The sequence below is a fragment of the Filicampus tigris genome, chromosome 9 (assembly GCF_054856515.1).
Source record: "Filicampus tigris isolate MCC_2025a chromosome 9, RoL_Ftig_1.0, whole genome shotgun sequence".
NCBI classification, from domain to species: domain Eukaryota; kingdom Metazoa; phylum Chordata; class Actinopteri; order Syngnathiformes; family Syngnathidae; genus Filicampus; species Filicampus tigris.
Window position 1 is genome coordinate 1,239,327 of NC_141225.1, and position 14,851 is coordinate 1,254,177.

Genomic DNA, 14,851 nt, shown 5'->3' on the forward strand with positions numbered 1-14,851 from the left:
TACTGGGCAGCACAATTACGGACCATGTTGTATTATTTTACAGATAAACGTCTCCCACTTTGAATGGATATTGAAAGCTGCTCTGTCCCCCTCCCTCTCTCTCAGAACTTACACTCAGGAAATGTTGGAATGATAAAAAATAAGACAAAGAATCCTATACTTAGACACAATTACAATTTGGTATCAGGTCAAAAAATATATGGGTGAATTGTCCTCTTTATCTCACTTTAGCCCAATATGGGGTAATTATTCTTTCACTCCAGGCTTCAGGATTTGTGCTGAAAAAGGCCTAAAGACAGTAGGGGATCTCATGGGATCGACAGGTGGAACACTGATGTCATTTGATGAGCTTGTTGTCAAGTATGATATTCCACGCGAACACTTATTTAAATACCTTCAGGTGAGAAACTTTATTAGATCAGCTCAAAATCTATGTATTTTAATTCCCATATTGTCCACACTGGAAATTGAAATGAAAAAGGATTGCTATGGGAAGGGAATTGTCTCCATAACATGTCTATAACATGTTAGAAGCAAGGTCTTCCAAGTCGTCTGTTCAGAAACGGAATGGCTGGAGGGAAAATCTAAAGGAGGACTTTTTCTCAGAGGATTGGGAAAAGCCATATGATAAAGCACAAACAAAAACTACCAACACTAGACTTAAATTACTTCAATATAATTGGCTAATGAGGACATATGTGACACCAGAAAAAAGAAAAAAAAAAAGGATAATAATGACATTCCAGACTGGTGTTTCAGATGTGGAGAGGAAAAGGGGACCTTCTTCCACTGTGTGTGAGAATGTAATAAAGTTCAACAAATTTGGCAAGAGGTCAAACAAGCCTTAGAATCTATATTGGGTGTAAAGATGGCTCTTGAACCTCGGGATCAATCAGAATGCCGTGTTTCAACTCGTGGGCCTGCTGGGAAAATATTCTTGAAAAAAATCTGTTTGGGTTTCCTCTTTTAACGAACGTGCAAATATATAGCTGTTATATTATATATATATATAATTTTTATATATATATATATAAAACTATGAACACTTTGACTCCAACAAAAACATCGCAAAGCTGTTTTCGTTTCATTTTAGCAGACCTCAAACTGCATTGTGCGCTCAGTGTTCCACACCCCAGGGAAAGATGTGTTTGGGGGTATAGTGGCATACAAGCTTGATGGCACCTTTTATGTGTACAAACTTAATAAAGTCCTACATTGATATGATGAGGGTTGATGCTGTTGTTTTCCCAAAAACTTGATAGCACCTGAAGGGTTTTATTATCAGTTTGTGAAGATATATAAATGTATGTTATCCATTTATTAATGATTCAAAGTTGTATTACAAATGAGTAGAAGTAGAGCTGTTTCAAGGTTGCAGTATCAGGGGAGCGGATGTATCAGAGGAACACAATGTGTGGGAGGTTTGATGGTACCAGGTGCCGCCAGTTAAAAACAGGGAGACAAAGGTGGGGGCCACAGTTTCTCTGAAGGCCCCGGCCCCTTGGAATGCAGATAACTTGGTGTTTTCAGGAGCTACAACCCAGCGAGTCATGTGCACAAGACAAGGCGTCATCTGAGACGGCGGGGAAAAGAGAACCAATCAGCATCTGAAGAAATATATTGCAGATACCATGTAACTAATGAAATGATAGTGGCTAGTGTTTTTGGTGTGTTTAATTTGCATATTGTTTTCTATAACTGTTCGGGGCAACTCGGGTGTGGTGTCGCTCTCTGATGGCCACAGGAGCGCACAGATCTGTATTGAGAGGGAACCGAGCCCCCGATACTGTATTAGCTTTTGCTGTTAGGAATAAAATCTCGGTGATTCGGCTGATTGGCTTTCTGGTCTTCTCTCTTACGGAACGAGCATGCATAATTGTTAGGTAAGGTGAAGCTAAGGTTAATGTCGGTTCAAATAATAAATATATGGTAAATAACTTGGAGTCAGATAATTAGGGTAAGTATCGTGATTTAGAGCTTAAACCTAACACACCTTAAAAAAACGAGAAAAGAGCATTCTATATTTTGTCAGCTTGCTAATACAGTATGTTCATCCAAGTGAACAACTGTGTTTGCCAATTCAAATACTGATATCTGTATGGAATAATGAACAGCCATTTGCAGTAACACATCAAATATTTCATGTTAACATTTTGTTTTATGCAACATTTAGCCTTTACCAGAAAACGCCTCGAGATATCTAAAATATCTATCCCAAACACAAATTAGTACCAGTTTGGACAGACCAAGCTGACAGAAAAATTGGGTTTGATATAGTGATGTCAAATTTACCACGTTAACGGGCGGTAATTACATTTTGTAATTGATCGCGTCAAAATATTTGACGCACTTAACGCATGTGCAGAATGACCGCTGATGCATAATGCCACTCAGAAGTGCACAGTGAGCATAGAGCGGACACCTATCGCCCGCGAGAGTGTAAAGAAGCATTTCGAAAGAACAGGGCAGCTTTAAATCTCAGAAATGTGAATAAATTGGTTTTCCTCAGTGACTGAGGATGAGTACAGAAGAGGGCTGTCTTGTTTTGTGTTCATAAAGTCAATTTAAAGAAGGAACATACGACGTGGTGATACCACTTATAGCACATATGTCAAAGTCAAGGCCCGCGGGATGATATTGCTTTATTATTAGATCCGGCCCGCAGCCCGCAGCAAGCCGGTGTGGGTAGCAGAAGTGATCGGGTCCGTCGCGCCGGCCGATGACGTCACGCTTTAAATATATTGTAGCGTCTTCCAAGAACACGGACGTAGTTTAATTATCACATTTTTATTAGTCCAACCGGCTACTGTGGGCCGCAGCCGACGAAAATACAGTACAACAACCGTTCAGTCAAGCTCTCCTGTTCGTCCTCCGCTACTCTCGCTCACATGCCCTCTAATCAAGCGAGCCGCACGATGCATTCATTAACCTCGGAAACAACATAACTTGGCAAGACACAAATTCGACTAGAATACAGATAACCCAATTCCTTACACTATTTCTGTAATATATTAAATTGCATCTATGTTTGCCACCCCCTGGCTGTTGTTATAACGAACATTACCGCTACTTCGGTCGTCTACGTGTCGACTGAAGACTTCACGTCACTTTTCGTGGCTTTCAGAATGGGATTGTGGTGAAAAGTTATTTGGAGTAAAACACACTTTATTAAGAAATACTTCATGTTAGAAATCTGACGTTGTTTTATTATTAGTAATTGTTGGCATTTGATAAATTCATTGAGTTTCGATGTAATGATGAAATGTCCCACACTGTGAGCAGGCATTGGACGCTCCTCGAGCGCTAAGTGTTGATAGCGAGAGACGTGGTTTCTTTTCTTTTTTCCTCCTTCGACAAAGCTAGCTAGTAGTTTGTTCGTGCCAGCAAACTCAGTAGTTGCAGATTGCCCGTGTTTAACCACGTTTGTTGTTGTGTGTAAATGTTAAAAGGTGAGTTTAATCATTTAAGTTCGTGTCAGGTAACTGCTGTGCATAATAGCCTAGATATGTTCTCGTGAGTGATGTCACGTTGATAAACACTAGTTAGTTATTTTGGCTCATATGCTATCTATTCTAGTGATGAAACGTGTGAATGTGTATTGTATGTATTGTTTGGCTGATTAATTTCTTAATACGGTGAATTGCAATGTCTAGGCATATTGTTAACTAATGGATATGCATTGGATGATGTTGCTAGGTTATTCTTTGTCTGTGTTGCTGCAGACCACAATAAATAGACGTGTCAAGTGTAATACGGGCCTGTGTTTTCTGACAGGCGCACCCACATTCATACATTGCCACTCTAAAATAGAGTCAGCTGGAGACATCATACTAATCATATTATCCTCTCCGTTTTACTTCACATTATGTACAGTTCATACAATCTTGCTGCCTGAGTCAACCAGAAAATTGTTTCCAGTTTAGCAGGAGAAACGCAAACGGAAGTGACTAACGACCTGCCTCGCAAAAGTAGCAGTAATGTACTTTATTTTATTTTTTATTTAGTAACTCCGACGATAAAAACACAACAGCCAGGGTGGGTGACAAACAGAGGCAATGAAATATATCACAGAAATATAAAGCGTGACATCAGCAGCAGGCAATCCAATCTGGACATTTTTAAAAATTTCAATGAACATTCTATCAGTCCGGCCCTCGGCTTGTCGCAAAATTTTTTATTTGGCCCTCCGTCCATTTGACTTTGACACCCCTGACTTACAGCATAGCACAGTATAACGTCAAATGAGCCAATCAAATTTGTGTGCGCTTCAGTGACCACTCGGAAAACAAACTCTAAGAATATAAAGAAGCATTTCGAAAAGAGAGCAGCTTTAAATCTCAGAAATGTGAATAAATTGGTTTGACTCAGTGACTGAGGATGAGTAAAGAAGAGGGCTGTCTTGTTTTGTGTTCATAAAGTCAGTTTAAAGGAGGAACACACAACATGCTGATACCACCAACAACATAACATATGAGCCAATCAAATTCGTGTGCACTTCAGTGACCACTCAGAAAAAATAAACTTAAGAATATTACAAGGGCCACATATAAATGTGTACATTAGACACACACACACGTACACACACACGGTTTGTTTGCATACATTTGAAATATTTCTGTCACTGTTCTGAGGCTATATCCACACATCACATGTGCGAGGGGCGGCATGGCTCAGTGGTAGAGTGGTCGTTTCTAACCTGAAGGTTGTGGGTTCGATCCCCGGCCATTGTGACCATGTGGAAGTATCCTTGAGCAAGATACTGAACCCCCAGTTGCTCCTGATCTTGCATCATCAGTAGGTAGATGAGGTACAGTGTCAAGTGCTTTGAGTACCAAAGGCAGAAAAGTGACAGCCCATTTACCATTTACCACCAGTTCACCGAGTCCCGTCTGAGGCAGACAGGTGTGGGTGGTGGTGCTTCTGACAAGAGCCTGCCGTTGTTCCCTTTATCACATCTAACAGCCAATATTTTACTCTCAGCAAATAATACCTTGACCTGTGTTGCTGTACGGCTCATGATCTTCACTGGAGGGAGGCTGCTCTTGCTTGGACTCTCGGACTTGTAAACATTTTGAAACAGATGTACAGTAATGCTTCCTCTACTGTATAGAAGTATTTTTATTGACCATGGTGACTTATGGTCAATAAATTCATCGCACAGAAGGTATCCTGGCTTAAGTCAGCACATGACCAGCCCAATCTGAAGTTTGACAAAGACCATCTGGATGTTCGAGAGGAGTCATGGGATGAAGTCACGTGGTCATATGAGACCAAAACAGAACTTTTTGGCCCGACTCCACTCGCCGTGTTTGGAGGTGGAAGAAGGATGAGTACCATCCCAAGAACACCATTCCTACCGTGAAGCATGGGGGTGGAAACATCATGCTTTAAAGCTGTTTTTCTGGACAGGGGACAGGATGACTGCACGTAATTAAGGGGAGGATGAACGGGGCTATGTATAGTGAGATTTTGGCCAACAACCTCCTTCCCTCAGTCAGAGCATTGGACAGAGCTGGGCAGTCCGTCCCTGGGCCGGACCGGTCGGACCCTCCGGCCCGGCTGGATGGCCATTTTTGGGGCGGAAGGGGTGGGGGGTGACACATTTTTAAAAAAGGCTGGACTAAGCATGGCCGGAAGTTGATTTTAGTCCGGCCCACTACTCGTCCCTCATGCGTGTGACGTGCTCTCGAGGCGGCCAAAAATCATCTCAGCCTGCTCGGTGAAAGGCTTCTTTTTAGGCTTCTTTCTACTCCCGCGTCGGCGCGAGCGACAACTGCTGTTATATGGATTGTGGTATTGCCCCCGCCCCCCTTGTAATGGTATGCCCCTGTTGCAGGTGGGAGGCGCGGGTTACGTGATGTGACAATGAGGAAATACAAACACGCTTGAGCGCACGTTGCTGTCTCGCACGTTGCTGTCTCACATGTTGCGATGACATACAGTTTCCCACACAGAGACGGATGAGCCACGCAGCTTGTTGCTGCTGCTGCAAAGTCCCATCACTCAAAGTAAACAAGCTACTCGCCCACGTTCCCCCTTATCCGCCACCTTCCAGATTGTTTTTGCAATAAAATTAAATGCATCGTCTAGTCATCCCTTTATGGTTGTAGCAGGCACGATATGCATTGTTGTCGCTGTCTTTTTGAAGCGACGCCCCCCGAATTGTTTCAAAACAATTTGTGTCCACGAGTATATTCAGACGCTAGCACATCAAGGTGGAGTTCATGTACTTTTTCTGGCGTTCACTACTTCCGGAAATACGCCATAGCAAACCTGCAGTGTATAGTGGTTTGCTGGAATGCTTTTATTTTGAAGGCCTGGAAGGAGGGGAAGTGTGCAAAATAAATAAGTACCATGACTACTACTTCTGCAACTTCTTCTTCTACGACTCTTCTCTATAATTATTGGGCCCAAATAATTATACAATAGGACAAATCCAACCCCAGGGCTCGCAATGCGGGGAAGCATGCAGTTGGGTAAATACTACTGCCGCATTTGAAGCGTGTCCACAGCGGATTCGAATAGTAAATTAGCCAGCGAATGATCCTTAAAAAGCCTCTGCCGTTAGCGTCTCTCCCGCATAGACGTCAATCATGGACGCTTTTTTTTTTTTTTTTGGGTCGAGGGACGGAATGGGGCGGGGGCAGACAATGTTTATGAATATGGCCGGAGGGTCGCGGCCCGAAGGGTACCCAAGTCAAGGGTGGAGGGTCGCGGCCGGACCGGCAAAAAAGGGTCAAATGCCCAGCTCTGGCATTGGATATGTCGTGGCTAGGTTTACCAACATGTAAGAAGCATATCAATGTTCTGGAGTGGCCTAGCCAGTTTCTAGACCTAAATCCAGACAATTTTTAGGAGGAAGCTGAAACTCAATGTTGCTCAGCGACAACACTGAAACCTGACAGAAAACATGTCATGTGTGTCGCCTGCAGCGTCTTGTCAGTGGTGAGTGTGCTGTCTCCAAATTCACAGGTTGCGTCCTCCGAAGGCCGCATTTTTTAGTCGCATGGCGTCACTTCTGGTGCAAGTAGTTTCTAAATTCTAGAAAGACAATTAGCATGCTGGCTCCTCCTCATGTAGCCTCCGTGGAGCATATAAACCGTGGCGGATTTGAGAGGCTTAATGTGAATTTGGACTGCCGGAAGTGACTTCATGTAACCGAAAATTTGGCCTTCGCAGGACCCACATTGTGAATTTGGATACACAGTATGTGTGTTAATGTATGCTTCAAACTGTAGTAGAACAACTGAGAGTGTGCCCCCTCAGATGCGCTACTGAGACTGAAAGGGAAGTGGGAATGGTGTGATGTGCTGTTTGTTGATTCAACTGGGGTGGAAATGAAGGAATGAGTGTCGAAATGTAATTAGCAGAGGTGGGCATTTTACGAAATTTTACTGGTCTGTCATTCGTCATCCATCAGTGGACAGGTTACCCATCCATCATTCGTCAGTCTGCCATTTTTTTGTGACGAACTGAATTGTAATCGTCAGTCCCTCACTCATCAGTGCATCAGTTCTGTCTGTCAGTTAGTCCATCAGAAGTCCGTTGGTCCGTCAGTCAGTTCCCCCGAAAAAACGTCAGAAACACGAACTGACGGTTAGTGACGGTTACTTAGGCGGTTAGTGACGATTACACTGACGGATGAAAACCCACTTCCCCCAAGCCCCAACTCAAAAGGTGTCCCATCATTCATCAATCATCAGCAAAACTCGTCAGTGATGGGCTGACGGACCAGTCGCGTTAAATTGTTTTTTTTGCCATTTCAGTTTTCCTGATTTTGCACATCTGGTTACAGCATGGAAAGTTCCGCGAGAACACGGTGGGATATATTCCAGTCATGGAATATTATATATATATATATATATATATATATATATATATATATATATATATATATATAAAAAACCCTAACCCTAACTAGGGTTGGGCACTGACATCCCGGAATCGAGTGGAACCGGGACCATCATTCCGGTTCACCCAGAACCGTTCATATTTTAGAACGTTGGTGTTTTACTAAGTTTTGATTCCTAGTTAGCTGCGCGGAAGAAGCACAAGCACAAGAAGTAAGACTGACTTTTAAAAAAAAGTGTGCGCACGGTACGGCGCACAGCCCCTCCTCCCGCCAAAGCTGCGTCGCAATAGCACGGTAGCTCGCCCCCACTCGAGCTGCCGTGATCGTCTCGGTCAGCCCCTCCGCTTGCTTCGTGCCGGCCGGTAAGCGTGGGCCGGGCCGTTCCCACGGTCTTCACAGCTGCAGCGGCCGCTGAGACACCGCGGTGGCAGAAGTAACCCTTCGCAAGGTCGGTGATCCTGCCTGTGCCAGCCTGGCTGGCTCATTCGGCCGACGCTTAGCCATAGAACTGACGCGATGCGGCTCATAACCCAAAGTCAGAATCGGCTAAGTACGTCTAATGCCAACATTGAGCCAACAAGTTCAACACACAAATGCACATATCCAGCTAATATTTAGCTTATAGCATACACAGCTGCAGCAAATATACATACATACTGTACATAGACACATACAGCTTATGGTTACATAGACTGCTTGGATTAGACTTTCCTTGGTTGCCCTTAAAATGCAGCGTTGTGTTTGTCATTTATATTTTCTTTCTAAAGAAAGACAAGGATAGCCAATCAACTGGTGTTCAGTTGCATGCTTTCAGTAACAGCTGCATGATTGTATTGTCTTGAACTTCTAAAAAATAAAGCTCTTGTGAAAAATAATACTAAATAATAATTAAAAACTAAATTTATTAAAAATAAATATACTGGAACTGAAACAACCCTTGGAGTAATTCATGGTAAAGTTCACAAACAGTACAATGTTCATGAAATTAAAGAACAGAGAAGTGCATGTGATTTCTCCAAAAATAACTCCTTTTTTTTTTTTTTTAAGAATCAGAATCGAGAATCGTTACTAACCGGAATCGAATCAAAGAACAGGAATCAAAACCAGAATCGTCCAAATTCAAATGATGCCCAACCCTAACCCTAACCCTCGCACATAGTGATGTATAATCTTAAAATGTTAGACATACATACAAACGTGTTTGACTGACAGAGACTGTGGTTTCAGCGCATTCAGCAGACACGCCTGCAGCCTTTGAGAGCTGAGAGAAAGGCTTGATGTTTTAAAATTTGAAGCAGCATTTTATATATCATTCATGATTTTTTTTATACATTCAAATTTGGCAGACACTCTTCTCTGTGTTTTTCCAAATTGATTAAACATTTTTAGTTTTATTTTACAGGGACTTTTAAACAGTGCCTGTTTCAATGAAGTATACAATATCAGGCACATAAATACAATTTAAATTGCTGTAGTTTGACTTCAGTCATCTTGACCATCTTGTGTCACACATCCTTCAAATTCAATATATTTCTAGAGCTCACAGATGACAAACAAAAAATCAATATGACTACACTAAAATAAAAGGTCACGCCAATACCCTTGTCCCAGCATGTGATGTTCTTACCCAGTGGGTCAGCCTTGCCATCCTTGTCGGGGATTGTGAATATTCCAACAATGGTATGGCCCTCTCTTCTCAGCTCCTTATAAACCTCCTGACCAAACTGACTCTGACCAATCACAGCAATCTTCATCCTCGGGCTTGGAGTGGTCTAGAGTGGGTTGAGGTATAAGGGGGTTAAATGTAAAACAACTAAATGCATGTAATAATTGAGATCTTTTTTTTAACTTGTAGCTGTGCACAAGTGAAACATAGTGCATTTGTTATAGCGTTCTTTGGTTGATTTAGAAAGACAGTGGATATAAAAAGTCTAGGCGGCACGGTGGTCGACTGGTTAGCAGGTCCACCTCACAGTACAGAGGTTGTGGGTTCGATCCTGGCTCCGGCCTCCCTGTGTGGAGTTTGCATGTTCTCCCCGTGGCTGTGTGGGTTTTCTCCGGGTACTCCGGTTTCCTCCCACATTCCAAAAACATGCATGTTAAATTGATTGGACTCTCTAAATTGCCCCTTAGTGTGATTCTGAGTGCGGATGTTTGTCTCTGTGTGCCCTGCGATTGACTGGCTACCAATTCAGGGTGTCCCCTGCCTACCGCCCGAAGACAGCTGGGATAGGCTCCAGCACGCCCCACGACCCCTGTGAGGATAAGCGGTATCGATAATGGATGGATGGATAAAAAGTCTACACACCCCTGTTCTAATGCCAGGTTATCCTGATTTAAAAAATGAGAAAAAAGTGAATCACTTCACAATGTTTTACACCATTAATGTCACCTATAACCTGTGCAACTCAATTGAAAATAAATTTGAAATCTTTGAGAGAAGGGAGAAACTTAGTAAAACTGAGATAATGTAGTTGCAAGAGTATGCACACCCTCTTATAGCAGAGGATGTGGCTGTGTTCAGAATGAACCAATCACATTCAAACTCATGTTAAATTGGACCTGCCACCAGTGTCTCCGATTAACCCCAAATAAGGTTCAGCTGCTTTCCTAAGATTTTCCTGACATATATTTTGCTTTCCAGCAGAAGCCTAAAGGTTTTGTGCTAAGACCCTGACTAATATTTGGAACTGTTCATAATTTCCGCCGGGGGCGGTGTTCTTTTGATGATGTTGCCGTTTCTCAAACATACCTTTTTGAATTGTGGCCAAAATGTTCAACCTTGGGTTCATCCGATCATAACTCAATTTCCCACACACCCAGTACTTGCCAGAGATTCCTGCAGCTCCTTCACTGTTGTTGTCGGTAGGGTTGCACAAGATATAGAAAAAATATCGATAGCACGATATTGGGTCATGCAATATGCATATCGCAAAGACATTCACTAATTTTCTGATGGAATTGTATGCTTTTGTCTGAATTTGACCAGTCAGATGCAAACTTAAATGTGCATCGCCACCAAATAGTTGAATATTATCTAGGGCAAGTGTGTCAAACTCATTTTTTTCACAGGCCATATTGTAGTTACAGTTTCCTTTGGACGGCTGTTATAACTATGAAACCATATAAATGTTTCATTGCTTTCTCATATTATCAAATATACAGCACTCAACAAATTGATGGATAACTAGTTTTGAAATCAGAAGTCAAGAATAATAGTTTGTTCAACTATAGCTCAAGTTACTGTAATAAGGGGTTTGGTAACAAGGAAATGCTTGCAATTTCTCAGTTTGAAATTTTGGTAATGATTTTAGCAGGCGTCATGGAAGTTGACATGCTTAATTTCAATTTGCTTTCGCGGGCCACATAAAATGATGTGGCGGGCCAGATTTGGCCCCCGGACCTTGAGTTTGTTACCTGCAATATAGGGTAATTACAATTAATTAGCTAAGAATACATTGAGCTTGATTAATTTGCTGCATGAAAAACTGTATTTCTTTCATTAGATAAAACAAATTTGAGTTCTTTGAGAACATGTTAAATATCGTAATAATATCGATATCACTATATTCAACAACCATAACACATATGGCATGTTTTTCCAAAATCGTGCAGCCCTAGTTGTTGGCCAATGGCCTCCCCAACCAGTTGTCTATTTTGTAGTTCTGGAGCGACGTCCAGTTCTTGATTTTGTACCCTTTTCCTGATTGATACCTTTTGAACAATGAGATCCCTTTGATGCTGTGGAGGTTTTGGGGGGACCATGGCTAATATTGTAAGTGATGACAAAAATGTCAAGAAAAGTCTACAAGAAAAGTTCAACTTAATTTGGGGTTGATCAGAGGCACTTTAAATGGTAGCTGGTTTGACTGTGATAGTTTAATTCTGACCACAGCGGCATCCCCAGTTATAAGAGGGTGTGTGCACTTGTGCAACCACATGATCTCACTTATATATATGTATGTATGTATATTTTTAGTTACTCTCTAAAACATTTGATTCCCCCTATTATAGGTCACATTCATGGTGGAAAAGGTTTTGAATGATTTATCTTGGTCTTGTTTTTTATACCGTAAAAACCTGGCTTATCATCAAAGATTCTTTATCCTCTGTTATCACAATGAAATGAGGAGCCTGAGTGGTGTGTGGGTGGTTCACAATACAGCAAATGTCACATGCATTATTAACATGTTATTGGAAATTTAAACTAGTGATATCAGGTACGGACATTGCTTTCTTTATGCAAACATGCATGGTCATTGTTGTCCAACTGGGTCCAAAGAACAAACTGAGTAACAGTAAAGTTTTCAACATAATGTGAGTGGTCTTTAGAATGTGTATGTGTACATATTACAATGTGTGTTACAAGAAGAGTAAAAGCAAAGATATTTTCAGGAATGTTTCACAAATCTGACTCAAATGGTTTGGATTAAAAAAAAAACATACAAGAATAGCTCAATATTGTGAGAGAGATTGAAGGCTGGGGCAGAAGTATATCTTTAGTTTCCATAAAATTCATTCATACAAATGCTGAAAATAATTCCCCCTAAAGTGTACTTAAGTTATCCAATTGAAAAGGGGTGCACTGTCTGGGTAGAGTCAATCTGTCCAGTCTCCAACCAATTACATCACCAATCTTAGCTCAATCTTTAATAGCCCAGCCCTCTTGCAGGGAACAAGGTACATTTGAGTTTGTATCACTAACTTCACCCACAGTTAACTCGACGTAGTGTTCGTGTCACTCTGTGTGCATGTGTTGTGTGTGTACATAGATAGATAGATAGATAGATAGATAGATAGATAGATAGATAGATAGATAGATAGATAGATAGATAGATAGATAGATAGATTCATTCATGTATGTATGTGTGTGTGTGTTTCTTTCTTACCTCTGCTTGCACACCCAGCACTCCTGTGGTTGTCTAAAAGGAGTGTTTAGTTTGAGACAGGAGTTTTTATTCTCTCAGCTCCACGTTCAGGCGATCCATTACATAACACATCAGTTAGCAGTGATTGGACAGACCAAGCATGAGACTGCAAGGGGCAACCTATCAGCTGTTAGTGTCTTTGAATGAGCTGTGAATCACATAGTACTGGTAGCAGCAATGATAAATTACTCAAACATTTCTCAAAAGCTGATTTTTTTAAAAAAATTTTTTACCACTTAAGCTTACTTTTTTCCAAGTACCCCTCAGAGACATGGCCTAATTCAATACACTTACTATGAATTATGATGCAAGCATACTTTCTCATATTAGTATTAGGGACTTATGATGGGTATTTGCAAACTCAGTTCTACAAATCATCTAGTACAGGGGTGGCCAAACACTCAAAGGTAAAGAGTCACAATTTTGAACGCGTTACTGCAAAGAGCCACAGCATAAAGCATACACTGCTCCCTCACGTCCCCTCACTACCTAACACTCGTTTGCATGTTTTGACAAACTCCCGTTCATTGTATACCTTTTTAGCCCATGAAATGTTCCAAGCAAGTTGATACAAGTGCTTCATAAATTTTGGAAACAACGATGAGTACTTTTCTGCCTGAGCTTTAAGTGAATGACCTGTTTGAGAAGGTCATTCCTGGTTAATGTTTGAAATGGCGGCGAACTCAAGCGCCGCTGAAGATTTGAAGCCTTGAACAGTTCTAATGATGCCCCGGCGGAGTGTCTTGCCATGACGTATTTGGTAGGCCAACACTACTCGTTTATTTTTCGCTCCAAGTTATTTATGTCAAAGTGCATGTGCGCGCGTGGCATGCAGGCACACTTGATACCTTAATTGACAAATGTACTCTGTTCCATCACCGCATTCAAGCGAGCCCTCACACACATACTGTATTGGGACAAATGTGGCAGTCGCTTGGTCTCAGGCGTTGACTTTTTTTTTTTTCTCCATCAGATGTATTCGTCGTATGACTGCGCGCACCAAACCGTGAAGCCCGTAACGCCTCGGTACGGGACGAATATAAAAAACGTTCCACCCCTAATATATATGTATATATATATATATATATATATATATATATATATATATATATATATATATATATATATATATATATATATATATATATATATGTATAGTCACGGATATAGGAGTCACGGATCGGATTGAAAAAAAAAAAGCTAAATAGAACTTTGTCTTAATTTATTTCATAAAACGGTTTTGCACATAAAAAAACCAAAATCAGCTCGTAATGTCTAATATGGCCGTTTAGGATTTAAGAACACAATTTAACACAATTTAAGTGGTACAGTGTATACATTTCAAGGTTTCCTGCCAGACATTTTGAGCTGAATGTTTTCTTACAATTATTAGGCAAAAATATTGTTTTTTTAAATCAAGACAAACTTTTATTTTAATTGTATTTTTTTTCCATAATGAAAAAGACGAAGTGCAATAAAAGGCACCTTTCTTAAAACAGCACATTACAAAGTAATCTAGGTCCACAATATAGAAAAAGTAGTTTAAAAAAAAGAAGTAATTAAGCCAAGGAGCAGCTGTTGAACTACCAGCTAATGATAAGAGCTGCTAGCCACTACCGCCGGAGACTTGTGCCGTATCATACAATGACAGCGTAATTAACCAGCGGTTTGTTCGTGTCCTAAATTAGCGACTGAATATGATTTCGAGACAGCGTTGCATTAGTGTTGCTAGCAAGCGTTAAAACTGCCGACACGTCGAAAAAAGTCAAGTTAGCCATTACGCCATTAATGACTCAATGTATTATTTGATAAGCTTTATTTTGAAGTTAGCCTTTGTGAAGGCGGTGTGTTTGTTGAGTATGTTTGCAAAACGCTCATGTACATGCAACTTACATGATCTTGAAGGTATTCAATTTCCTCTGCTGGAATGCAGACTAATTAATATAAATTTCATAACGCACTAAAAAAGTTAACTCAGTTAACTCAGTTTTATTTACTTGCTGTAGCAGCTGACCTCTGCTCACTGTGCAGCCAAACTTAGAAGAGAGTCACTGTCGCAAAGACGGACTTT

At 41.1% G+C, this 14,851-nt stretch overlaps 1 protein-coding gene across 2 annotated transcripts in view; it reads right to left on the minus strand.

Annotated features, from left to right (window-relative positions):
• The window catches only part of aldh1l1 (aldehyde dehydrogenase 1 family, member L1), an 80,956-nt gene extending 68,123 nt beyond the window's left edge, over positions 1–12,833 (minus strand). For both annotated transcript variants that reach the window (XM_086040196.1, XM_086040195.1), the window contains exons 1-2: positions 12,742–12,833; positions 9,480–9,624 (exon numbers count right to left, since the gene is read on the minus strand). In XM_086040196.1, coding sequence (XP_085896322.1) covers positions 9,480–9,606 — 127 coding nt within the window. In that variant the 5' untranslated portion in view covers positions 9,607–9,624; positions 12,742–12,833. The remainder of the gene's footprint in view (positions 1–9,479; positions 9,625–12,741) is intronic.
• Between the last annotated feature and the right edge of the window lie 2,018 nt (positions 12,834–14,851).